This window comes from Falco peregrinus, chromosome 5 (genome assembly GCF_023634155.1).
Source record: "Falco peregrinus isolate bFalPer1 chromosome 5, bFalPer1.pri, whole genome shotgun sequence".
Lineage (NCBI taxonomy): Eukaryota > Metazoa > Chordata > Aves > Falconiformes > Falconidae > Falco > Falco peregrinus.
Window position 1 is genome coordinate 81,866,812 of NC_073725.1, and position 22,390 is coordinate 81,889,201.

A 22,390-nucleotide genomic window follows, 5' to 3' on the forward strand; every position below is an offset into this window, starting at 1 on the left:
GGGGGAGTGTTCCCTATGATTTCCTGGTTTGTTCCCTCTATTTAAACAAGTATTCTTACAGTTGAGTAGGGAATTAAAATACTAAAACATGAGCAGTAACAGGAAAAGCTGTGAACAGAGTAAGCTTAAATTCAACAGGGTCAAAAATCTGCTTAGTCCTGTTGAACATTCGGAGTAGCCCCAAGGGACTGTACCTACACCTGTACTTACAAAATTGGAGCTCCTTGCGAAGGAAGGGGTGCAGCATGGCTCATTGCATCAGGGAAAGGATTTCATCTTCTCCAGACCTTGAGAGTGCAGTTGCGTGCAGTTAGTGTCTGCTTGTACAGCCGGTGCAAATCTTGAGCCTGGTAGTTGACTAAATTGCCTGAAACACCTTAAGATGTCCTCCAAGGGGGCAAGTGTTTGCTGGAGGTCAAATGTCCAAGTTTGTTTGTCGCAGGCCTGGGGACCCTGCCTTGTCCCTGTGCTGTCCCTGTCCTAAGGCACACTTTGTGGTCTCACTAACGTGCAGTGCTTTGCCCTGGAGAGTAACTAAACTGTCTGTTCTGTCGAGGTGTGGCACTGGATGTATTGCATCGCAGGAGAAAAAGGCTGTGCAAGGGCATGATCTAATCGGAAACTTTCAGCACAAAGGTGGAACAACTTCATCTCACAGAAACCACAGCCCCCTTTTGCTGGGTGGTCCCAGGTACAGTCCGTTCATTTCTGCTCCGAGGAGCCCAGGGCCACCTGCCTGTGCTCAGGGTGGGGAGGTGGGAGCAGGGTGCTGGGTACCACCAGCCTGGCCCCGTGTTCTCCTCACACAACTCGTTGAGCTCTCACCACCTCGGGAGGGGATGCATCCTTGCAGTCCCCCACCCTCCGAGCCCCCCAGCAGAGGAGACGTCTCCCCTCCCTCTGGCTGAAGGCCGGTGCTGTTGGGCAGGCACCTGCGCTGCGAGGCGGTGCTGGTCCCAGTCCCTGCCCCCTGCGCTGGGGTCCCTGGCTGGAGCCGCCCAGCTGTTGCACTGCCTGTGCGGGAAGGCAGCACGCAGCAGAGGCAGGTAACGTGCTGTGGGGTCCTGGGTCTTCCCAAGAACCCACCATCTCTTTCTTCTCTTCTGCCATCCCCTTGCTTTCCTCTCCCTTTCCAGCCTGACCCCCTCGAGGGGTCCTTCAGTATATATATTGCTTTTTTTCAGAGGTGCTGGGAGGCTGGCTGGAAGGGGGAGGATGGGCATTGGCTGTGCAAGGGCTTATCAGCAAGGCTTCTGATTATGAGGTTAGCTTTCTGGTTATCAAGCTTCAGATAAGGCAGCAACTGCATCGGAGTGAGTGATAAAAAGTCCAGGATTTCTTTACATGGAAGAGCGGCTGTTTAGGGAGCAAGAGAAGGTAATCTGGGAGCTCCTCATAACTCGAAAGTTTGTAGAAGGGTGACATCTCAGAGATCCGATTGCAGCATATGCTGCCATGGTGCAAGGAACAATCTGGGCAGGTGCTGGATGGGATCTGCAACAGATCCCCACACAGTGATTTGGGATTATCTAAAAGCTGCAGTGAACTTCTGCAAACAGACTGATTTCACTGGCAAAAGGAACTATTTCATCCTACAGGTTGTTTTATCAAGCAGGTTGATTTCACAGCAGATTTTTTCTGCACCTGGTAATTTTCTATTGGAGTTAGTCAGGATGAAAAAGCACTTTCCTTAGCATTTAATCTTATTACATAAGAATTTAGCATGCTGTAATCAAAACCCACTCCCTAATCAAAGTGAATGAGCTGGAATAAACAAATCGGGATTGACTTTGGTAGCATGATTTAAACTATGCAAAGTAATCAAACCTTACTGCAAAATTAATAGGGCAAAGGCAGAAACAAACACAAGAAACTTCATTGTCTAGGAAACCAGATACGTCTGAGTGAGAGACATGTACTGTAGTGCTCCCAAAAGAATAGCTGAAAAAGGTTTCAGTGTGTGCAAGAACAGGACAGAGGCAATAGCTTCTTAAAGTCTAATGTTTAAATTTTTCATCGTCTGTCAGTTTGAGTCACTCCTGTTACAAGACTGGAGTTAAGTATTTGTGATACTGAAGTGTTGCTAGAGGCTGTTGAAAGACGTTTTCATAAAAGAGTACCTTGCTGATATGTGAGATTAAGCAATCTGAAAAGGTGTTTGTATTTATCAAATGTTCAGATCTGTAACTCAAGCCACAGCAAAGAACTTTTTTTTTTAAAAAAAAAAAAAAAAAGGAGAGAATGAGTCCAAATTCAGCAACAAAAAGAAATGCAGAAATTGTGTTGCAGATAAACCCTTGAAATGAAGGAAAGGGAGAGAAAACCTAACAAAGTCATCTCAGGGTCAGAGCGTAGTTGGCCAACAGGGCTCTAAAATCAGAGACTAATCCTAGTGTAAGAAGCTGCAATCTGTAGAGCAGGGTATCATCTAATATCTCAGATTAATTAATTGTTTTACCTGTGGGGATGGTAACTCTCATGGCTGGGCAGAGTGCCAGGCCGAGGGTGCAGAGGCAGAAAATCCCCTCTGCAGTAAACTTGCTGCAACGTGGATTAAAGCAGCTCATGGTCCTCAGTGCTGCAGAGGGGACATAGCTGCAGGAACACGTGTGTGAGCGAGACCACCTCGGTCTCAGCTTCCTTTCCATCCCATTGCCTTATGGCAATGTTATCCTTGTCCTTCAGGAGCTAGATAGAAAGCAACACATTCATTTCATATAGGACAACTGTGAGACTGTCAGATCTTTTCTGATGAGAATCTGTGGTGCCCTGGTGAAAAGCTCTGGGTATCCTATTACTGCCCTTCCAGCTATTTTATCTTTCCGTGATCTTTATGCCTCATAGCACAGGGATAGGAAGACCTACTAAAACACATATTTCCATAGAAACCGTGTCCTAGCTGATGGGGAAAAATTGATGGTACGCTTCTCATGAGTACAGACCAGAGCTTTGATTTGTCTAAATGAAGTGGCATGGTCTTGAACCTGGTTTCTCAAATGTGTTGCTTTCTCTCTGCTTCAGGAGGGTATAAGGACATTTTTCCCCTTTCGGCAGAGTGATGGCAGCAGGGAAGGGGGGTGCTTCTTCACCCTCCCTGGAGCACTCTGCACTGGCACAGGGCAAGCAGGAGGGCTAGGGCATCCCACGGTTTGAATGCAGGTTCAGGAAACTTAACGAGCTAGAAAAAGCTTAGGGTTTTTTTGGAGCTTCTTTGCTATTTCCTTTTTCACTCCTTCTATTTCTTTTCTCTTTTATCTGAGTTTAAAAGGATTTGTTTGTTTGCTTTAACAAAACTGCATTTAAGTCATATTTAGGTGGAGTGTGGCTTAGTAAATAAATGATGCTACTAGGGGGAAATTAAGAGCTACTTGGTAAAAGGGAAATAAATCTGGCTGTACATGCACACTTGCAGACTTGTGTTTGCATAAAATTCCTGTCCTGGAAAAAGATCTAAATTAAAAATTTGGGAGCAAGCACTTCTAGATGATTCTGATTTCTATCTGTACTCCGTAGCTTAGGCTGTCTCTGATTTATGGCTCTGAAAGTTTTGGGTGAATATTGCCTTTTGACTTTGTTCTTTTAATTTTCCTTTTCAATCCAAATATCTTCTGATTCTAATAAACACTAGAAGAAATGTCCAGACTTTTGAAGATATGTTTCTTATTGATATCAGTGAATCATGCTGAGATTACACGCAGTCAGAACTCTGAAGGTAAGACCAGAACTCCTGTATGAGGGATGTATTTTGTGTGGATGGAAAAAGCTATGTGTAGTAAAATAGACGCAGTACTGTTTAGTAACTAGGACCATAGTCTCTGCTTTCTTGAATTCATGGAGCTATGCCAGCAAAGAATTTAACCAAGCTTGCTTATTTTTTAACAGCATTTTATTTTCACTGCTTTTTTGTAAATACGTTTAATCAAAACTGCATTAAATGCTTATAAATAAATTGTATGTCTATATATAGCTTTGATTTCTGCATACAATACAGCATTTTTGTAGAACAGTTGAATGGTGAAACATTAAATCAACTTTCAGTAATGGAATAATCTTTTACAGATTTGCCTCCATTATTACACAAAGCTGTGGTTAGTATTTTTATTTGATCTCTTTACTAGCATTTTATATTATAATTAAAAATAATATTTTGCTACATATATTTATAATTTTTTCCTTAGGATGAAGTAATAACTGGGAAGTATCTGAATGGTAATGTACAAAATTGTTCCCACTTGTGCTTCTAAAAGGAATTAAAACTCAATATCTCACCATAACTTTTTGTGTTCCATTTTTCATGTGCAGCTCTCCTTGATATACTTCATTTTCAAAGGTAATGTGTTACTCTCACCATCCTGGTTTTTTGGTATTATCTTGCACTTTAGATATGATCTGTTTCATTTCCACAGAAACAGGAACATTATGGATGGAATGAAATTGGCACATATGATTACTTTGATTTAGATCTCCTGTGAGTAGTATTTCCTCTTAACAAGGAAAAAGCTGTTTCTCACGATGAAGCAAAAAACATGCATAGAATGAGGCTGAGAATAAATGGCTGCTACAGTTTTCAAAAGTTTTGATAACTAACTTTGTTCATATGTTTCAGAATAACTTCTTAAGGAAATTAGGTGCAGTTCCAGCTTTCTGCCCATCTCCCTTTTTCAGTTCTGCTCCATCCCCCATCCATCCCACTTCCTTCAGCTCCTGGTGACTTTTGAATTATTTGCTAATTTTGTCTGGATTTGAAAGAGCAGTATAAGCCTCAAAGGCAATTCCACTCCTACATATTTTGAGAAAATCAATGGCTGTGTAAAGAAGACACCCTGTAATTAATGGCTCTGCTGAGGGAAAGGCAGCAGACGTTAGTCACCGCACTTCCCTTCTACAAGCAGATCAGAACAGGTATAATGGGGTACCAGGAAGCACATGTATCGCACTGGACTAGCCACAGCACAGCTTGTCTCATGCCTGGAGATGGTACTAATGGCAACACATTGGAAAATTGAGATTATTGTGGGTTGTTGTGGAGCTAGATGAAAAAAATCTATAACTAATTAATTCCGTTCCTCACTGAACCACGTGTTTTCATTGCATTAAATAGGTCAGCTGTTAGTCTCATTAGGCCAGAAAGCCGAATATTCATGTCATTGTGGTATTAGTAGCAGTGTTTGTTCTTCTTATTCTTGTTTTGTCTTGTAATGCGCTATTTTACATGTTATACTATTTTACTGGCATTATTGGTCCTGTTTTCTGTTACAGTTCTAATGTCTGGACAGCAGATATGCTTTCAAAAGTCATGGCATATTTTAATGCCCAGGAAGTTATGTTTACTCTTAGCAGCCTACAGGTTTGTGCCATTTAAAATGCATTAAAAAATTTATTTGAAAAACAACCTCTCTGCCAAAACTAGGTTGTCAGTGATAGAGATGACTAACAGACCTACAATGTAGCAGATGAGTAGGAAATAGGCATAGGATTGTCTTTTTTTCCCCTGAGATTGCAGGGGTGTGCAAGGCAGTAATAATAATGAAGCAGACCTTTTTGCTTTTCCTCTGATGGAAAGCAGACACTATAGAAGTTTTCAGGCTTAGTGATTGTTTCTGAATTGAGTATATTCCCGTGCTGTTTCTCCACAAAATGGCAGGTTTCTCCCAGATTTTGACTGTGGCTGTAGTTTTGCACTCTTTCTAATGGAATGAGAGGCTCCAGAGCATCCTACAAAATGCATCCACCTTTTCAAGCTCCTCTGAACTCTGTTTTTGTAAATTATAAATGTGGAAGTGATATAGGAAAAAGTCATTGTTCTTTATGCCTGGTCGTTATGATTAGTTATGAGCTGGCTTAAGTGGAGCTGTAGCCTGCTAATCAAAACCTGAGCCCCTCCCTCCTTCCTACGCGCGTGCGCACACACACACACACAAAGATTAAAAAAGGCAAGCGTCAAGTGTGCGATCTCTGAGCCTCAGGCATTCCCAAAAGCCCACGGCCATGTAGCTCCACAGCGCTTGAACCTTTTCCCAAGCTCCGTTTCACTGTCACAGCTAATCCAAACCTACGTGAGACTAATGCTGCCTCTTCCCATTTGATTAGATTTATTAACACTTTAATGCTGTAAGCAGGTGTGGATGCCCTAGACAACAAGGACCTAACTATGTTAATATTTGCTGGTGGCAATGCAAGCTAAGCAAAACCAACAAAGAACAGTTTCAATTCAAATTCCAAACCAATTCTGAAATAATTCTGTCAGGAATTAGAAGGGATTTTACTCCAGTCTGGTGCTAATGAGCCTTACAATGCTTTCTGTTCCAATGTTATAATTCCCCTTAGATTTTCAAAACAGGCCTGAGATTGTTAACGGGTAATGCAGTTTGATGTGAGAGAGAATATTTTTTGCCTTACTACCTGGTACAGACTTTTCCTCCCATCTAATTGCATATTTCCTTCCCTTTTTTAAGTAATAATATGCACACGGTACCTGATTTTTTTGAGCTCTTTAAAAGTTGCATTTTCACAGCTCTGCTGTGTGAAGCTGAAAAGCGTTATTACTCTTCTTTATGAAGTGAGAAACCGAGGCATCTTTCTTAAGTGGCTCACTGGAGAATGGCTCCCTCGCAAAGCCAAGAATAGGCTTTAAAAATCATTGCGTTTCAGAATTACATTTAGGTTATTTTTGTTTACAGTTAGTGTTGAGTATAGTTATTCTAGTTGTTGACAACACAGACAGTACAGGAGCTAAGCACTTATCTCTCCTTAAGCGGAGGTTTTCAGGGAGTAAAATGCCCCTACTACAATAGTACAAGTTTTGTGTATATTCTGCATATTTTTCTGTACTTCAGATGTCCATAAAAAGTTACCTGAAGAACCTTTTATACCAGCCTAGGCAACTACTATCCGAATTCCAACAGCTTGATCAGCAGCAGTTCCGAACTGCAATGAAGTATCTCTTCAACAGCAGAAAGGACCATCTTGTAAGTCACTTTGCACTTGGTAGAAAGACAAGCTGCTGTCAGTGGTTTGGATAAATGAGAGAGGGCCAGACTGGGGGTCTCGCAGTGCACACCGTGTGGTTCCTTAGCTGGCTTGGATTAGATTCCAGGAGCCCCTCTCGTTAGCTTGGATTTACTTAACGTAATTCTTGCTGTCTGAAAGTTTGGTGCCAAGTCCAAGTCAGTCATTGGGATTTTCTCTGTAATCAGTGGAGAGAAATGCATCTCCAGAGAATGATCTACCTTCCTGAGCAAGTTTCTACGGTAGGTCAGACCAGTTGTTCTCGGGGAATATCTGCTTCTCTTCAGTGGCTAGAAAGAGAGCCAAGATGACTAAAGAAGGTGAAATTAGTTATCTTCTTGATTAGTTACAGAAGTGTGCAAGCAAACTGTTGGGCAGTTTGGAGGAGAGGTAGCATAACGTCATTTGCTTGCCACTGTGGTGTGTTCCCTATGTGGCCCATCATAAAAAGTCCGGCTTAAAGTCTGTGAGTGCCACGCCAGGAGGATCACTCCTGCAGAGAGGACCTCCACCGCAGGGGTAGGATCGTAGCCTGGTGTAGGAGAGCACTTAGCATCTTCCCTGCCGCAAGAAAGGGCCTCCTGCATGGGTAGTGCTGAGAGGATGGAGATTAATATGGGAGAAAAGGGAGATTGACTGGCCAGAATAAACGGTGTGTAATCCACTATTCAGACAGTGGTGGTGCAGCTCCTGCTGCCCGAGCACACGGGATAGGTGTGCAGCATGCACTGGAAGACAGAGCAGTAGAGCATAAGCACTTTCAACAAACTACATTTTGTCTTCTCAGACAGCATACCCAGTTCTTCCAGGACTGATAATACTGCCTGAACAAATCACCAAGCCCAGGACTATCAGCTCTGAACAGGCTGTCCTAGACATGTTGATTTGAGAGACAGAGCAACCTAATAATCCATCCCTAACCAGGATGACGTTCCCTGGGCTTGGTTCTTTGACGTTACCCCATCTTCTGGAGGGGATGTGTGTAGTAATAGCTGCAAGAAATACTGCATGGGAAAATGTCTATTCTAGAGATGTCTATGTATTCAATTATGTATAAAATAATAACCTTTTGATTCCGATATACTTTCAATTTCCAAGTAACTAGTGCTTTCATGAGAGCACATGCTATAACTTCAGCCATTTGGATTATTTTTCTGTTTTTCATTTTGTCAAAAGATTCAAGCTGGTCTCTGGCCAGTGCCAGAAAGGAATTATCTGAAGTAATGCAACCAGACAGTATTTTGCAGCTATTTTTCATGAGAACAGCACCATATCTTTTGTAGAGTGCTTTCTGTCAGGCCTCAAAATGAACAATGTATTGAATTAATCAGAGAGACATTCTTTTAATGCTTTTTTGCTTGCAGGAAATGGGAAATGTTATTCTTGATTGGGGCAAGACTAGAGAGAGAATTTTTCAAAGCCCAGGAGTAAACAGGACCTTGTTCCTTATAACACTGGATAAATGCTTTCTGGCTCTGAGTGCTTTGGACTGTGTGGATATCCTAAGCCAGGTTTTGCGTCTGTCAGCAGTGAACTATCTCCAACCTGATGTCATTGGGAACCTCCCAAACGTTCTGCTGGAGGATGCTTTCAGAAACTTGTAAGCCATTTATTTTCCAGATGCAATTAATACTATGTAGTATTTTCTGACTATATATACCTTTAAAAAGAGGTTACTATATGGTCTCAGTCTCTTTTCCAGATAGAGCTTTCGGCTTCTGTGTTGCTCTTTCTAAAAACATTTGTCCATGTGTGTAATTTAAAAAAAAATAGTTAACTCATTAGTGAACTAAAATTCCCTTGTATCACTTAGATCAACAGTATTCAAGGACCTCTATGACAAAACCTCAGCAAATACACAGAAAGCTCTGTATGGCTGGATGAAGCAGATGCTACAAAAATCCTATAACAGGAGTGGTATGTTATGTACAAAGTATTTTCTTCTTGCTTATCATAAGAGAAAAACAGTCAGCAAAAGACCTACCCATTGTATTGAATTGTTTCCCAAATTCAACACAGGTCTGTTTAAGAGGAGCTGTCTTGAATAGCTTTGCTCCAGAATACAGTAAACATAATATTTTTGTTATTCACAGCAAATAGTTCTGAAAAGATGCTTGCCCTTCATCTCTTCTGCACAGAGCTATATGTGAAATCTTTGCACTGAAGTCCTTTTTCTAAGATTTAAATAGGATACAATTGTCAGGTACTCTGCACAGGCATGTTGTTCACTTCTAAACTCCTATTCAGTCTAGAAAAACAGATCTGTCTCAGAATACATTATCCAATGCACTGTTTAAAAATAAAAAAGAAATGCAGACGTTGAAGTTCTACTGCACGTGGCACTATATAATTCAGAAAAGGGATGAGATAAAACCAAAGGTAATTAATTCTGATTTTATGCATTTTGCCACATCTGTTTGCCTTGTTAATGTGCCTTAACCAGATGTGCCACAGCTGGGACAGTGCAGGACAGGCTCCACAAGGGGGCTGTAAAGTGGCAGCAGCACTGACACATCCCAGCAGTGCTGTCATGGGAGCATTTTACACTTTTAGATGTGTATGTTCTTCCTTTTTCCCTTCACATCAAAGGCAGAATGCCCACTTTGCTTCAGAGGAGCTAAATTTGGTTCCTGGGACTTATGCCATTTCAAAACATCAGACTAACCTATGAAGTTGAGAGAAGAAGTTCATGACACTGCTAGGAGGTGGCATCCCTGCCAGTGCATTACCGGGGAAGCAAAGATGCAGAACTTGCCTGATGATACTCAGCAGCCCTGGGAAAGTCCCACAGCATCAGACATGCTGAGTTACGTCTGAAGCATTAGTGAACCCTCAGCCTGTAAATGGTCACCCAGCTCAGAAGGGACTGAGTATTGCCGTACCTCTGGTACCTCCTGGTTGCTGCTTCAAATGCAAAGCAGCGTAGATAAGGTGATTCACTGGGTGCGGACTGATGGCCGGCTAGTTCTGGTAGTATGAGCTGCAGGAGCCATCAACCCTGAGCAGGTACAGCTGGACTGCTACCACCATCCAGGCTGTTGTCTAAAACAATCTAAAGCTCACTCAGGTGTATCTGCACACCATGTGTCACAGCATGGAGTGTGGGACAACAGAAGAGTCCTGCAATAGTCTGATTTATTCACTTCCTATGTGGCTAGCACTGGGACCACCTGGGAAAAGGGATCAGCGATCTGCAGAAGCAGCACCTTCCTCATTGAAGCTCAGCAGAAAAGAAACTTGAAAGAAGCTTCATATTTGTGGTGTTGATGGGGCCACCTTCCAAGCGTTTTTTGATGGTTTTGGTGACAGAGAGCTCATTGCTGTGCCTCTGTTGTGCCTGCAGGAAGGCAGAGGGGGCTTCTCCAGCATTGCCCCAGTGTGTCGGGCAGCCCCCGCCGCTGCTGGGTGAGCAAGTGATGACATGGCCAGTGCTGGGTCCTGCAGCTGGGGAGGAACCATCCCACACACCAGCCAGTGCAGGCTGGGGCTGAGCTGCTGGGGGCAGCTCTGCGGAGAAGGGCCTGGCAGTGCTGGTGGGCAGCACGTTGCCCATGGGCCAGCAGCGTGCCCGTGTGGCCCAGAAGGCCAGTGGTGTCCCGGGGTGCACGAGGAGGAGCGTGGCCAGCAGGACGGGGGAGGGGATCCCCCCCCTCTGCTCTGCCCTGGTGAGGCCGTGTCTGGAGTGCGGTGTCCGGTGCTGGGCTCCCCAGGTCAGGAGAGACAGGGAGCTGCTGGAGAGGGGCCAGCGGGGGCTGCGGAGGTGATGGGGGGCCCGGAGCATCTCCCCTGTGAGGGGAGGCTGAGAGAGCTGGGCCTGTTCAGCCCGGAGCAGGGAAGGCTGAGGGGAGCTTCTCAAGGTCTACAAACACCTTAAGGGCAGGTGCCGGGAGGACGGGGCCGGGCTCTTTGCGGTGGTGCCCAGCGGCAGGACAAGGGGCAACGGGCACAAGGTGCGGCACTGGAAGCTCCACCTGAACACGAGGCAGAACTCCTTTCCCTGGAGGGTGCCGGAGCACGGGCACAGGCTGCCCGCAGAGGCTGCGCTGTCTCCTCCGCTGGAGACGTTCAGAACCCGCCTGGATGTGGCTCTGTGTGACCTGCCCCAGGCGACCCTACTGTGGCGGGGGCTGGGCTGGATGATCCCCAGAGGTCCCTTCCAGAGCCTGTGTCATCTGGCTTCTTATGTCTTAGAGTCAAACCTTTTAAGAAATGTCTTTGTCGCTCAGCCAGTTAGTGCGTTCCATGTATTAACAGCCCTGAGGTGCTGAGGGATGAAGCATGCTTGTAGCCCTTACAAAAACAAGAGGCTGGAACTTCCAAATTTTGTACCTTATTTAAAAATAACAAAACAGGTTTTGGGGATCACATCTACCATGCTTAGTAATTGCCAGTCTGTTTCACTGAAGGCCACAGTCAGCATCCTTAAATTGTGCTAGTTCTTTTGTTTAATTTTGCTGTCCTATCTTTCAACTCTCTTAATATTCCTGAGGTAATATCACTTAAAAAAAAAAAGGCCTGACAGTTCTGCTGGGAGCATCATCGTCTCAGCTAAGGAGCTTAGATCTGTGTTTGCAAAAAATCACTTACTAAATGGGATTCTTCTGCTTCTGATATTTATAGGCTGGGGCTTTTTGGATACTGAAAACTCTTCAAAGTGCACAGATGATTTTATTCTAACAGAGTTGTGATTATCAGCGCTGCTGAGGAATGTGTTCAGAGGTATCACATGCTGAGCCATCCAAATTATGACACCTTGGAGAAAATACTTATTTTGTGGCTCCAAGTACCTGTCTAGTCAATAAATATTTTCTTGTCAGGGATATTTGGATCTTGATTTCATTTTCAGTCCTTGGGAGAATGTTACTAAACGAATGACATTTTTTAACTGTTACACAGTACTTTGTATTTTGCCAACCTATTTTTATATAGGTACGTAAATGATTTTTCATTTTCTCCATTATTGCTATTGCATATTGCTGAAATAAGTGGTATCATTAATTATAATATATAAGATATATAAAATGTTACAAAGTATCATGACTTCCTGATGTTCTTAAATAATACATTTGATTAGGAGAACTGAATTTTAAAAATGCTGCTCCATATTTAATACTATTGGTTTCATTTTTCCTGTCCCATCCATTTTATATTTTGACATCATAAAACATTAATCATTTTCATATGAGAAAACTTCAGACATTTGAAACACTTTCATTTTCATCAAAAAATATATGGGCTCATAAAAATGTAGTACTAAAATCCAGCTGATGGAGGGAACCTGACTCTCTCTGCTAAGGATTTTTCTGATTTGCAGATTTTTGTAAAATTATTTACCAATAACAGGTTACTGGGTACAATGTATTTGAAAAATAACAGCTTTCTTAACATTGTAGTGATTATTTATTTGTACAAAACAGAGTTCAATGAATCAACTTCTTGGGTCAGTGCAGAAAACTTATGGATTTTGGGAAGATATATGGTCCATCTCCCGTTAGAAGATATTCTGAAAATTAGTCTCGATGAAGTAAGTAATTTCATTGTTCTTCAGGTAACTGCGGTTGGATATATCATTGTCAAGTGATGTCAGCTACTAACAACGTGAACACAAATGCAAACTCAAACATGAAAAATAGGTTTATATATTTTAATTACTTAAATATGATGTGAATCCAAATCCATTGTCAACCAAATATTCTTCTCTTTTTGGAATTTGAAAGTGCCTATCATTAATATGTAATTATTTATCTGTATCAGAATTCTGTGACTTGTACTGAAAGATAGGGACCAATGACAGAAGAACCTCAAATTATTTGACAGTTTGGCAGAGAATTGCTCACTCAGCTTTGCCTTCAAAAATTCTGTATTATCCAAATCTATCTTCTACCTTTCTCTATAACATGAATGGAATAAGTTATTATAGAGCATCAAATATATTTTATTGAATGCAATTGTGTCATAATCCTGACACATGATTTTGTTTGCACTGGTCAGATAAGACTATTCATTAGCTATGACAATGCCACGAAACAGTTGGACACGGTGTATGACATCACACCAGAGCTTGCACAAGCTTTCCTGGAAAGAATAAACTCATCAGGATTTGATATGAGAAACACTTCAACTATCTACAGGCAAGTGTGTTAGATCTACTGCTTTTCTTTTGCTTTTATGGCTGTGTGTGGAGAGGATGAACAAGGAAGGAGGAAAGAGAGGAGCAATAAGTAGCTGATGGAAGTGTTGGTGTGGCATAACTTTTCCCTTCCAGCAGAAAAATCTAGGCTGAAATCCAACCCTGTTTAGCAACAGTGAAGAACTGCTACTTTATGAATTTTTGGAGGTGTGCCTGATTAGCTAATGCTTTGTCTCCTGCTGCGCAGTGAGGAGTTGGCTGTAGTATTAGTAGGAGAACTACAGCAGTATCTGGGGGACCCAGTCGAAGCTCCATCACATTGCACAGTGCCGCAATAAAACAGAGACATGAGTTGCCTTGGCTGTTTGAATCACAGAAGATAGGTGTTTTGTGGAAATCATGTTAGTTAGGTTTGAAGGAGGAAATTGTAACTCATGCCAGCCAGGTGTGCAAGTGGTTTTTCGTTGATGTGGGTGTCACCAGAGAGGTCACAAAGCTCATCCTGCTGTCCTCTTTGTCCTGCAGGGCAGAGACAAGCCATGCTTAAACACTTGAGACTGTTAGCATATAAGCAGAAAACTGCATCTTCAGGGCTGTCAAATCAGCACTGAACTTACTTTAACAATAATAAACGAAAATAAACTGCTCTTACTCATAAATATACAGTGAACATGAGCTATCTGCAAGAGTGCTGTACTCCACGTTTACATTTACACTGTTGTGTCAATGGATGTATTTAGTCCCAAGACACCACTGTCTGAAGTTATTTGTAGTCTCCTTGGGGGATACCTTGGAGTTTTAAACTAATGGAGAATATGCTTTATGGCTTCAGAGCTCCTGTCATTATTGCAATGTAACTCACTGACTTTCGTGAAGTATTGCTGATTGTTGGAGGTGTAAGTGGGAGAAGAATTATGCCCGCACTCCAAATTTCGATGTCAGAAATCTTAAAAATGATTTTACCACTCCAGAGAGGTGTCACATTCTCACAGATGAGAGAAATGCCATGCTCCATAATCCTTAATATATTCCATTTTTACAACACACTTATTTTATATTACTCATTTTAACCATACTGATGATTTAAATGCACTTTTACTTTTAAGGAGTAGTATTATTCATTGGTGTTAATCCCAAAGGAGATGAAGAGCCCTTGGTGGCTATGCAATAATGCATCAGAGAGTAATTATTTGTTATAAAAATGCTGTTATAGATGTTCTTTGATTTGTATGTTAGTTTGATGATGTCCATGAATTCAGATGGGCTGCTGAAGCAGTATTTTGTGATACTGCTAAGCAGGTTGTTGTTGAGGGACTAGAGGAACTAACAGCTAAGCCTTTCTGCGCTGCAGAATTTTACTGTTTGTGATAGTGCTGCAGTGTTGTCCACTGTTGATTTAAATCACATCCAGACATTATTGCCTAGACTCTGCCTACGCCTGCATCGTTGAATTGCTAAAAAACAGAGTGTAGCAGGAAAGCTGGGTTTTGGCCACATCTTTGTAGGTTCTTGTTCTGTGTAAATTATGAAAACAAAGGCTGAGAGTTCACAGGGACAGGGGATTGATTCAGGCTTCATACAAACAAATTAAATCACCGTCACTATAAAGTTTAAAGTCCAGAGGGAGTGATACACAGTTCAGACCTCTTTCTTTGCAGGGCTGCAGGTAATGACAGTAAATATGTGCAGGGGTTAAGTCAGAAGGACACTTACAGCAGGCGCTTACCCTTGGTGGTATGACTGCTTCTCCCCACCAGCTATGGTTGTGGTTGTGCTTTACAGAGGTTAATGGAAAAGCTGTCTTAAATAATACGGCACAGGTACTGTGAAGACAAATCAGCTCCACATCTGGTTCACGACACTGCCTTGCAAACTGCGGTGCTGGCACAGCTGAGCTAGTGAACCTCAACGCATTTTCTCCTAACCGGTGTTGAACAGGACAGGTCTCCAGCCATTTGCCAGTCATATGTTTGATGTGAAATACAGCAGGCTTTGTTTAAACCTGAAACAATAAAGAGGCTGTGTCAGGCTCTAGCTGCTGCTCTGACGCATGAATGAGTTACGTTGCATGTGAAACCCAAGTGGGATTGAGAGTTCAAAACATCCAATCAATCCAGAAAAGAACTCCGCAAGCCACTCTAGAAACCTATTAATAACTCTCCACCCTTTTCAAAGCAGAGATTATACTGCGAATTCTGTCAAGGGGAGTGAAGTCATTAGCTGGGAAAATCCAGCCATGGGCAGATGGAACCTGGAAAGTTAAATTTTTGACAGCACAAGCAATCTGGGTCAGGTTCAGCTGAATACAGAGAACAGTGCGTGTGTCTCATACCCCGGTTTCAGGCTGTGTGGAGTTGTAAAGATTGCAGTTTAAGGCACTAATGACAAATTACTCAAGTTTTGAGCACAAGTAGGGTATACCATGCTGTATTTCTGTTTCCTCAGAGTGACACCTTTTATGCCAGAAGTTAGCTAATGTATTTCTTCTGTATAGGCTGGGTTTATTGGTTTGCTTTTATGATGACATGGAACAGATGGATGCAGCTGTGGCCCGGGCTTTACTTCATCAAATGATTAAGTGCAATCACTTGAGAGGTTTCCAGGCTGAGGTTCAGAAGGTAAGTACAGTATTTTCTCTTCTTGCCTAACTTAATCCTAAAAACAGGGGAGGAGGGACTCTTCTTGAATATGGAAAGAAAAGAGTGAAAAATGACTGGGATTAAGAAATAAGTGAAAATAGTTCTCGAGCATATCATGCAAAGAATAAAAGCCAATTTTGTTTTTTTTCTTTTACAGTGCTCATTCTTTTCTTGTTCTGTTTCCTCCTGTTCCATACTCCTTTCACAACTGCGGTTCTATTTCTGAATTTTTATGAAGTGTGTGGTCACTAAATGGTTGCCAATGTCTATTCCAGAAACTTCAGCTAAAGTTTTGGGTGCTAATGGAAATTAGCTCTTGGCAGATATTTTTTTCCCCCATCTGCTTTTTTTGTTTGCTTTAGCTCAAATCTCAGCTACTGAACACTGCCATGCAAAACCAGACATTGAATGATATCGTTGGATCTCTGTCAGATGCTGTGGTTGGACTAACTTCAAGTCAGCTGGAATCTTTGTCACCTAAAGCGGTGCATAATGCTATTGCAACATTAAACCAAGTCTCTGGGTGGGCAAAAAGCCAAGTTATGATTTTATCCAGTAAATACCTCTCTTATGAAAAGGTATCTCTGATAACAGCTTTCCTACCTTCTCTTTTTAAAAGTGATTTTTTTTTTTTAACGATAACCATAGATTTTGAAAAGTTTAGTACAAGATTTCTTTTTAGTACTTAGTGGTCTGAAAATTTTGTTTGAATCAAATAAAACCATCCAAGACTGTACCTCCCAAAGTAATCCTCAAGTAACAGAGAGAATGACTATTTGTATTTGGCAGTTGTATATATTATTTTTTCTGTGTCACTGCCCTAAGCAGAATTTGCATGATCAGAGATCCCAGATTCAAATATATTGTAATGGAAGGAATCAGGGTCCTCTCTGAAGTTTCAAAATAATAGTGTTGATTTATTTGTTAACTTTTGCTTTTGAATGAGTCTACTGTTCACAAGCCAGAAAACTTTCTTTTTGTGCTGTTATCTCTGCAGGTCTTATCATTTTATAATGTTAGTCAAATGGGCGCGTTGGTAACTGGTATTAGCACCCAGTCATTCTACAGCATGAACCCGAAGGAGCTTTCTCAGATTATTCGAGGCACAACATCCCAGTACTTATCTGACTTGTCGCCTGCGCAACAGCAAGGGATCCTCAGGAAGGTGATCATGAACTCGAGGGTGTAGCAGGTTCTTTCTGTACAAGGGCACAACAACCAGATATGCACAGCACGATTTAAAATATTGTCACTGAGACGTGTGGTTTGGCTCGATGGTCCATATTTCTAATGTTATTTTCTGAACACCGAGTATATTTTGAAGGCTCTCTCTTGCTTAGTTCCATGGCAGTTTTAATACTGACATGTTTTTCCTTTATCCTCTTAAGAAAAATATTACACAGAGTAGAAAGAAGGGCAAATCCTGTAAATCTAAGCATCAGTTCTGAAATGCCATGTGTTTATCTGTTCCTCTCTTTAGATAGCTGCATCTGGAGATTTTTCTTCATCAGTCAAAGACATACAAGGAGCTTTCTTTAAAGAAATATCTCTTTCTGGGTTATGGAAGCAGACTGAATATAATTCTTCAATGATGAAAGAAAAAGAACTCAGAAGAAGCCAGGTAAAAATTGCTATACAGTTCCCATTCCACTGCAATTTAGTATGATGGAAGAATCAGAAAAGTGTAATACATGTATGTTCAAGGAGCATAGGTGAAAGGAAGGAACTGCCCCAAAATGTGTCTTGACATAAACAACAGGAGGACATTTAGAGCCTAGGCAGCATTATGAGACAATGCTGCAGAAAGGGGAGCATTAATATGCTGTTTAAAAGTCTTCAAAATTCTGCCACATACATTCTTGCTTTCCAGTACCGTATAGTAGACATTTACACGTACAATCGGCCCTTTGACTGTTCAGAGATGAAAGAGGACCAAGTGATATCCAGAGGTCCCTTCAAACCTAAATCGAATTCAGTGGTTGTGTGCCGTGGACATCTTTAACATCATCCCATAATGCCAGACAGTGATGTCTTGTCTTGTGAAGAAGGAATTCAGCACTGGATGCCAAACCTTTTGGTTGGCCAAGCTGGCTTTAGAGTGCATAAGAGTTAAGTGTACAAAAACCTTGCAGTAGTTATTGTATCTTCCAACTGGATTACCTAAGCTTAACTTTAATGTGGTGAGTTTTATTTCAGGCTTTGTATCTGTATGAATTGCTGTCTAAGAAAAACTATCCTGTTGACCTTCTAAGGTATGGATGAGAGTCTCTCTTGCAACGGGGTTTAAGTCTAGTTTTGTGATGAGAGCAACTCTGAGGTAAACAGTATGTGGTTATTTTGTGCTCTCTTATGTTTATTCATTCCTTGATACCACAGGATAATTCACCTTCCTCATTAAAAAGGGTCTCCAAATCAAAAATCAGAGTCAAAGCATTGCAGAGGTTTGGGTATTTTAAGGCTCAGTGGCTAATTTTCAATTTGATTACATTTTTACTTTCAATTACAAGAAATGGGAGAGGTGGTCAAGAAACTGTATCTTAGGACATGGTTGTGAGGAGTAAGGACTAAATCCTGCTCAAATATTCAAAAGATTGAACTTTGCTTTTCCTATCAGCACAGGACAGCTTGTGAAAGGAGTAACTTGTCAAGTCATTGAAAGTATGGGCACAGACATTTTTTTAAACAACTTTAAATTCTTTGAAATGAATCTTCATCTGCTTTCTCCATATCAGGTAAAACTAAAAGAAGACTTTGTGTCCATAAATATAACTACCCAATATCTAAATTGTAGTTAAATTAAAATTTGGTTAATTCTGTTTTTATTTTTTCAAAATCTTTTGTATGTGAACATGTCTGTTAAGATACTTTATTTAAGTCTTTTAGGTGTGAATTTGTCTGTTATCATACTTCATTTTGACAACCTAATTTGTCACTTACAAACTGCAAGAAATTCCTACAGTCCTTCTAACTTGCTAATTCATGAGTAATCTGTTTGGAAATGTATATATAAGTTTCAAAACCATACAAATGCTCTCATGCACCCAAATATAGGATGCTTCTTCTCTAATGTCTACAAAAAGAAAGCTCTAAACTACTTTAAAAAAAAACCAAAAAAGAAAACCAAAGAAAAATGCTCTCTAAAGAGATAATATGCAGTTTTGTATATACTAAACTATAAGCTGTAATAAACAAACTAAATTTTCATTCTTCCTCAAAATTTCTAAATGTTTATGATCTTGAATTTTTGTTGGTTTTAGGTTAATTGTTTGGCTTGGAAGTTTTGGAAAGTCTCCAATGCATCTATTCCTCCTTTCCTCTTACTGGTGCTTCCGTGAGTTACATCTTAACTACTTTATGTTACTGCATTCATAGCAGTACGTTGAGTAGTCCTGAGAGCACTTCTTTAATAATCTCTTCAATGCTAAGAAAACTGGTGATCCATAATTTATAAAAAGTGGTTGCTAACTGTAGCCAAAATCTGTGTCAAGTGAAAGCTGGTAATACTTGGTGTCTTTTAATATAGCCCATTTTTATCACAATTGTGGATTCCTTTTCATCCTTGAAATCAGTCCCCCTCGAAGCACTCTGTGCGCACACTGAATCACAGTGTGGTGGTGTGGCAGCAATGAAAAAGCTTGAAGTGTTGCTGCTTATACTGTTGCTGATGTCTGCTAAAATAAAGGTGTTAGTTCATTGGGCTTTCTTAAACATGTTCAGAATCAAAAAACTAACATAAATGTAGGTTTTGCTAGTTTGTTTTGGTTTGTTTGTTTCTTGATTGTTTTGGAGTTCCCCCCCTCTAGGTTGTGAGACTTGGTTTGTTTATTTTTTTAGGAATTTTTTTGAGAGTGGATATGTAAGACAAAGCCATTGGGTACCTCCCAAGCATACTGCTCTGTATGCTTAAAAATATTTCAGTGTGTTTAAAGACATTTTTGTAAGTTAGAAAAACTTTGCATTATGTAAATAGCCAAGTAATATTCAGTGACGCCTTTTTTCCTTAAAAAAAAAAAAATAATTGTACCTTAATAGGAACTCCTGAATTGTACAAATTGTTCATTCCTCTTTTTCTTAACATTTCTTTCTTCCTACGTGCTTAAAGGGATAAAAGGGAACGAGAACTATCATTTTCCTGAAATATTTTTAATTGAAAAGAAGTAAGAAAATGGAAGAATTCCATTTGAAAAGGCATTACTCTCTTTAAAAAGCAATGAAATAATAATAGAAAGGCTTTAATGCAAGGCTTTCTACATGCTACAGCACCAAGTTGTTTGGCCAACAGTTGCATGTTGCTTGTTGAGGGTCATCAGAAGTCACTGGTGCTCTTGCCTACAAACCCTGGTAAGGCTGGGCTGGCGCAGCTGTGGGATACGGCTTTACATGCAACGGCTGCCTGCTGCTCTGGGTGGAGAAGAACAGCATTTTGTTTAATATGGCAAGCCTTCTTGGACTTTGATAAAAAGGAGGCCTACTTTAAAACTACTTCTTGTCCTTAACCCACCCACCGCGTCTTCACTCATCACAGAATTATTCCTAAATAAAAGGAGGAAGGGGAAAAGTTTGTAAACTGTTGACAGTCTTGTTTCATACAGTGTTAAAGCATCTCAGAGCACTTCCATCTGCTTGCAGCTATTTATAACCCTCAGCCACTTTTTGAAGTAAAGTTCATGTGCTGATGAACTGGAAGAAGATGTAAGTTAAAGTGTGTATTAATTGCAACTTTTCTGGCCTGGCCAATTTATAATTTTTCAGATCCAGACTTGTCTTTAAATTCTTCTGTCATCATAGATTTTATGGGTGTGGTTATGCATGTATGAAGATCAGGTTTATATTCTGACACTGTTTAAATTCTTTCTGCAGGACTGAGTACCTGGAGTATGTTTCAGGCCCTTTGTGTGTCCCTTTCATTGGAAGTCTGGGGAAGATTGAGATGGACCTTTTCAATCCAAGCCTTCACAAAAAGAACGCTGTCCTGCAAAAAGTACAGGAGTGCTTGGTAGGTATAGCTGGGAGGGGTCAGCAGGGGAGGGGGAACTGCAGAAACAGTAATCTGTAACTAGCCACTGACAATTCCAAACTGAGTGAAGTGGTTGATTGGTTTTCTCTCCCTGTATTGTAATGTGGTGCATCACAAAGTTATCCTGCCTACTTGTACTGTCTGGTCCACACACACGCCCATGGTCTCCTGTGTAGAGACAGCAACCTGATACACAGGCTCTCCTGCTCTGTGGTTGTGTGCTGAAACTGTAGCTGGTGGATGCTGAGAGCCCAAAAGGCAACACACAGCGTGATGATTTCTTATTTAGACTATCACCTAGCTCCGATAAGCTTAGTGTCAAGGCCCCAAGCAACCTGGTGTAGCTGACCTGCTTTGAGCAGAGGGGGTGGACTAGGCAACCTCCAGCGGTCTCTTCCAAACTTAGCTGTTCTGTGGTTCTGTTATACACATACGTATTGCTGCACTGCGTTTTGTCCAGTAATATCAGTCACCACCTACATAAGGTCTTGACTTACCCATCTGTATTCTTATGAGTTTTTTGTGTACTGTTTCAGTTTTATTGTTCCCTGCTTAAGGAAACCTTTTTATAGCTTCCTTAAGAATTTTCCTTGACTCCATGCATGTTACGAAGTGTTCTTATGAAATGGCATTACTGACCATGGTGAACTGGCTGGGACAGCCTGGAGCTGACCCATTTGCACCTGGAGTTGTTCTCCCCTGCTCCAAGTGTTGCTAGTCCTGTAGAGCTGCGCGTGGCACAGGAGGCTCTATGGGAGAGGTGGTGGTACCAGCAGGATTTTGTGACTGCTGCTGTCTAGGAGCTGCAGCAGTCACACCAGTTTTTAGGTGGAACTTGTTCTTTGATGTAGCTGCAAATATTCATGTCCTTATACATATTAACCAGCTGTATAATCCCTTGTGTTTTGGCAGCTGCTTGAGAAACCCCTAGAGCTAAGCCTTCTGACAGCAAGAGCTTGTGGCCCCTTTGTCACAAGGGGCCATGTGAGGGCTCTGCTGCCAGGCAGAACTGCACCACCTCTGCAGGTGGAGATTGTGGCAGGAGATTTAGTTTTAACTAATTTTTTATGTGTGCTTCAATATGGAATAAAGAATACACTGAAAGCTCCGACAAGTGTTTGTTAGATATCACCAGTTGCATCGGTAAAAGAAAAATTATGAAGCAGTCTCAGCAGAAATCATAGATTAGGTTGCCAGTGCAAACTGTTGTCTCTTTGTTCCTTAAAGGGTCACAGAGCTTAAATGTGTTGTGGTGCAGTTGAGTGATAGAGGGCAAGAGCCAAGATGAGCTCTGCCAACAAGGTAAATGCTTCTTGTTTCAGAACGGCTCTGTTGCTGATGAATATGATGTTGACCTACTTGGAAATCTAATCTGCCACTTACCTCCAGACTTTCTGCACGACAGAATGTCCCTGAAGGCAATGGCAACAGCCCTTCATCAATTCAAACTCTGCCAAGAGCTCAGCCACGAGCAGAAGACTGAAATTAAATACAAACTCCTTGAGTTATATGGGTAAGATATTAGATATACCACCTTGCTTATGCTGAGGGTTAAACCATGCAAATACCAACCGTTTGCTTTGCCCAGATAGAACT

The 22,390-nt window shown here is 41.3% G+C and overlaps 1 protein-coding gene across 9 annotated transcripts in view; it reads left to right on the top strand.

The window, feature by feature from the left end:
* Positions 1–556: 556 nt before the first annotated feature.
* The window catches only part of OTOA (otoancorin), a 40,900-nt gene continuing 19,066 nt past the window's right edge, over positions 557–22,390 (top strand). Inside the window, exons 1-20 of one of the 9 annotated variants that reach the window (XM_027778958.2) lie at positions 557–691; positions 3,632–3,712; positions 4,060–4,088; positions 4,179–4,209; positions 4,303–4,330; positions 5,260–5,347; positions 6,837–6,968; positions 8,373–8,608; positions 8,822–8,925; positions 12,426–12,532; positions 13,000–13,139; positions 15,633–15,756; positions 16,140–16,355; positions 16,775–16,942; positions 17,258–17,398; positions 17,974–18,029; positions 18,392–18,509; positions 19,035–19,108; positions 20,638–20,773; positions 22,117–22,307. In XM_027778958.2, the coding sequence (XP_027634759.1) occupies positions 3,634–3,712; positions 4,060–4,088; positions 4,179–4,209; positions 4,303–4,330; positions 5,260–5,347; positions 6,837–6,968; positions 8,373–8,608; positions 8,822–8,925; positions 12,426–12,532; positions 13,000–13,139; positions 15,633–15,756; positions 16,140–16,355; positions 16,775–16,942; positions 17,258–17,398; positions 17,974–18,029; positions 18,392–18,509; positions 19,035–19,108; positions 20,638–20,773; positions 22,117–22,307 (2,198 nt within the window). In that variant the 5' untranslated portion in view covers positions 557–691; positions 3,632–3,633. Of the gene's footprint in view, positions 692–717; positions 1,047–2,155; positions 3,713–4,059; positions 4,089–4,178; positions 4,210–4,302; positions 4,331–5,259; positions 5,348–6,836; positions 6,969–8,372; positions 8,609–8,821; positions 8,926–12,425; positions 12,533–12,999; positions 13,140–15,632; positions 15,757–16,139; positions 16,356–16,774; positions 16,943–17,257; positions 17,399–17,973; positions 18,030–18,391; positions 18,510–19,034; positions 19,109–20,637; positions 20,774–22,116; positions 22,308–22,390 lie in introns of those variants that run through there. The other 8 variants (XM_027778979.2, XM_027778943.2, XM_027778970.2 and 5 more) reach the window with 8 other exon arrangements.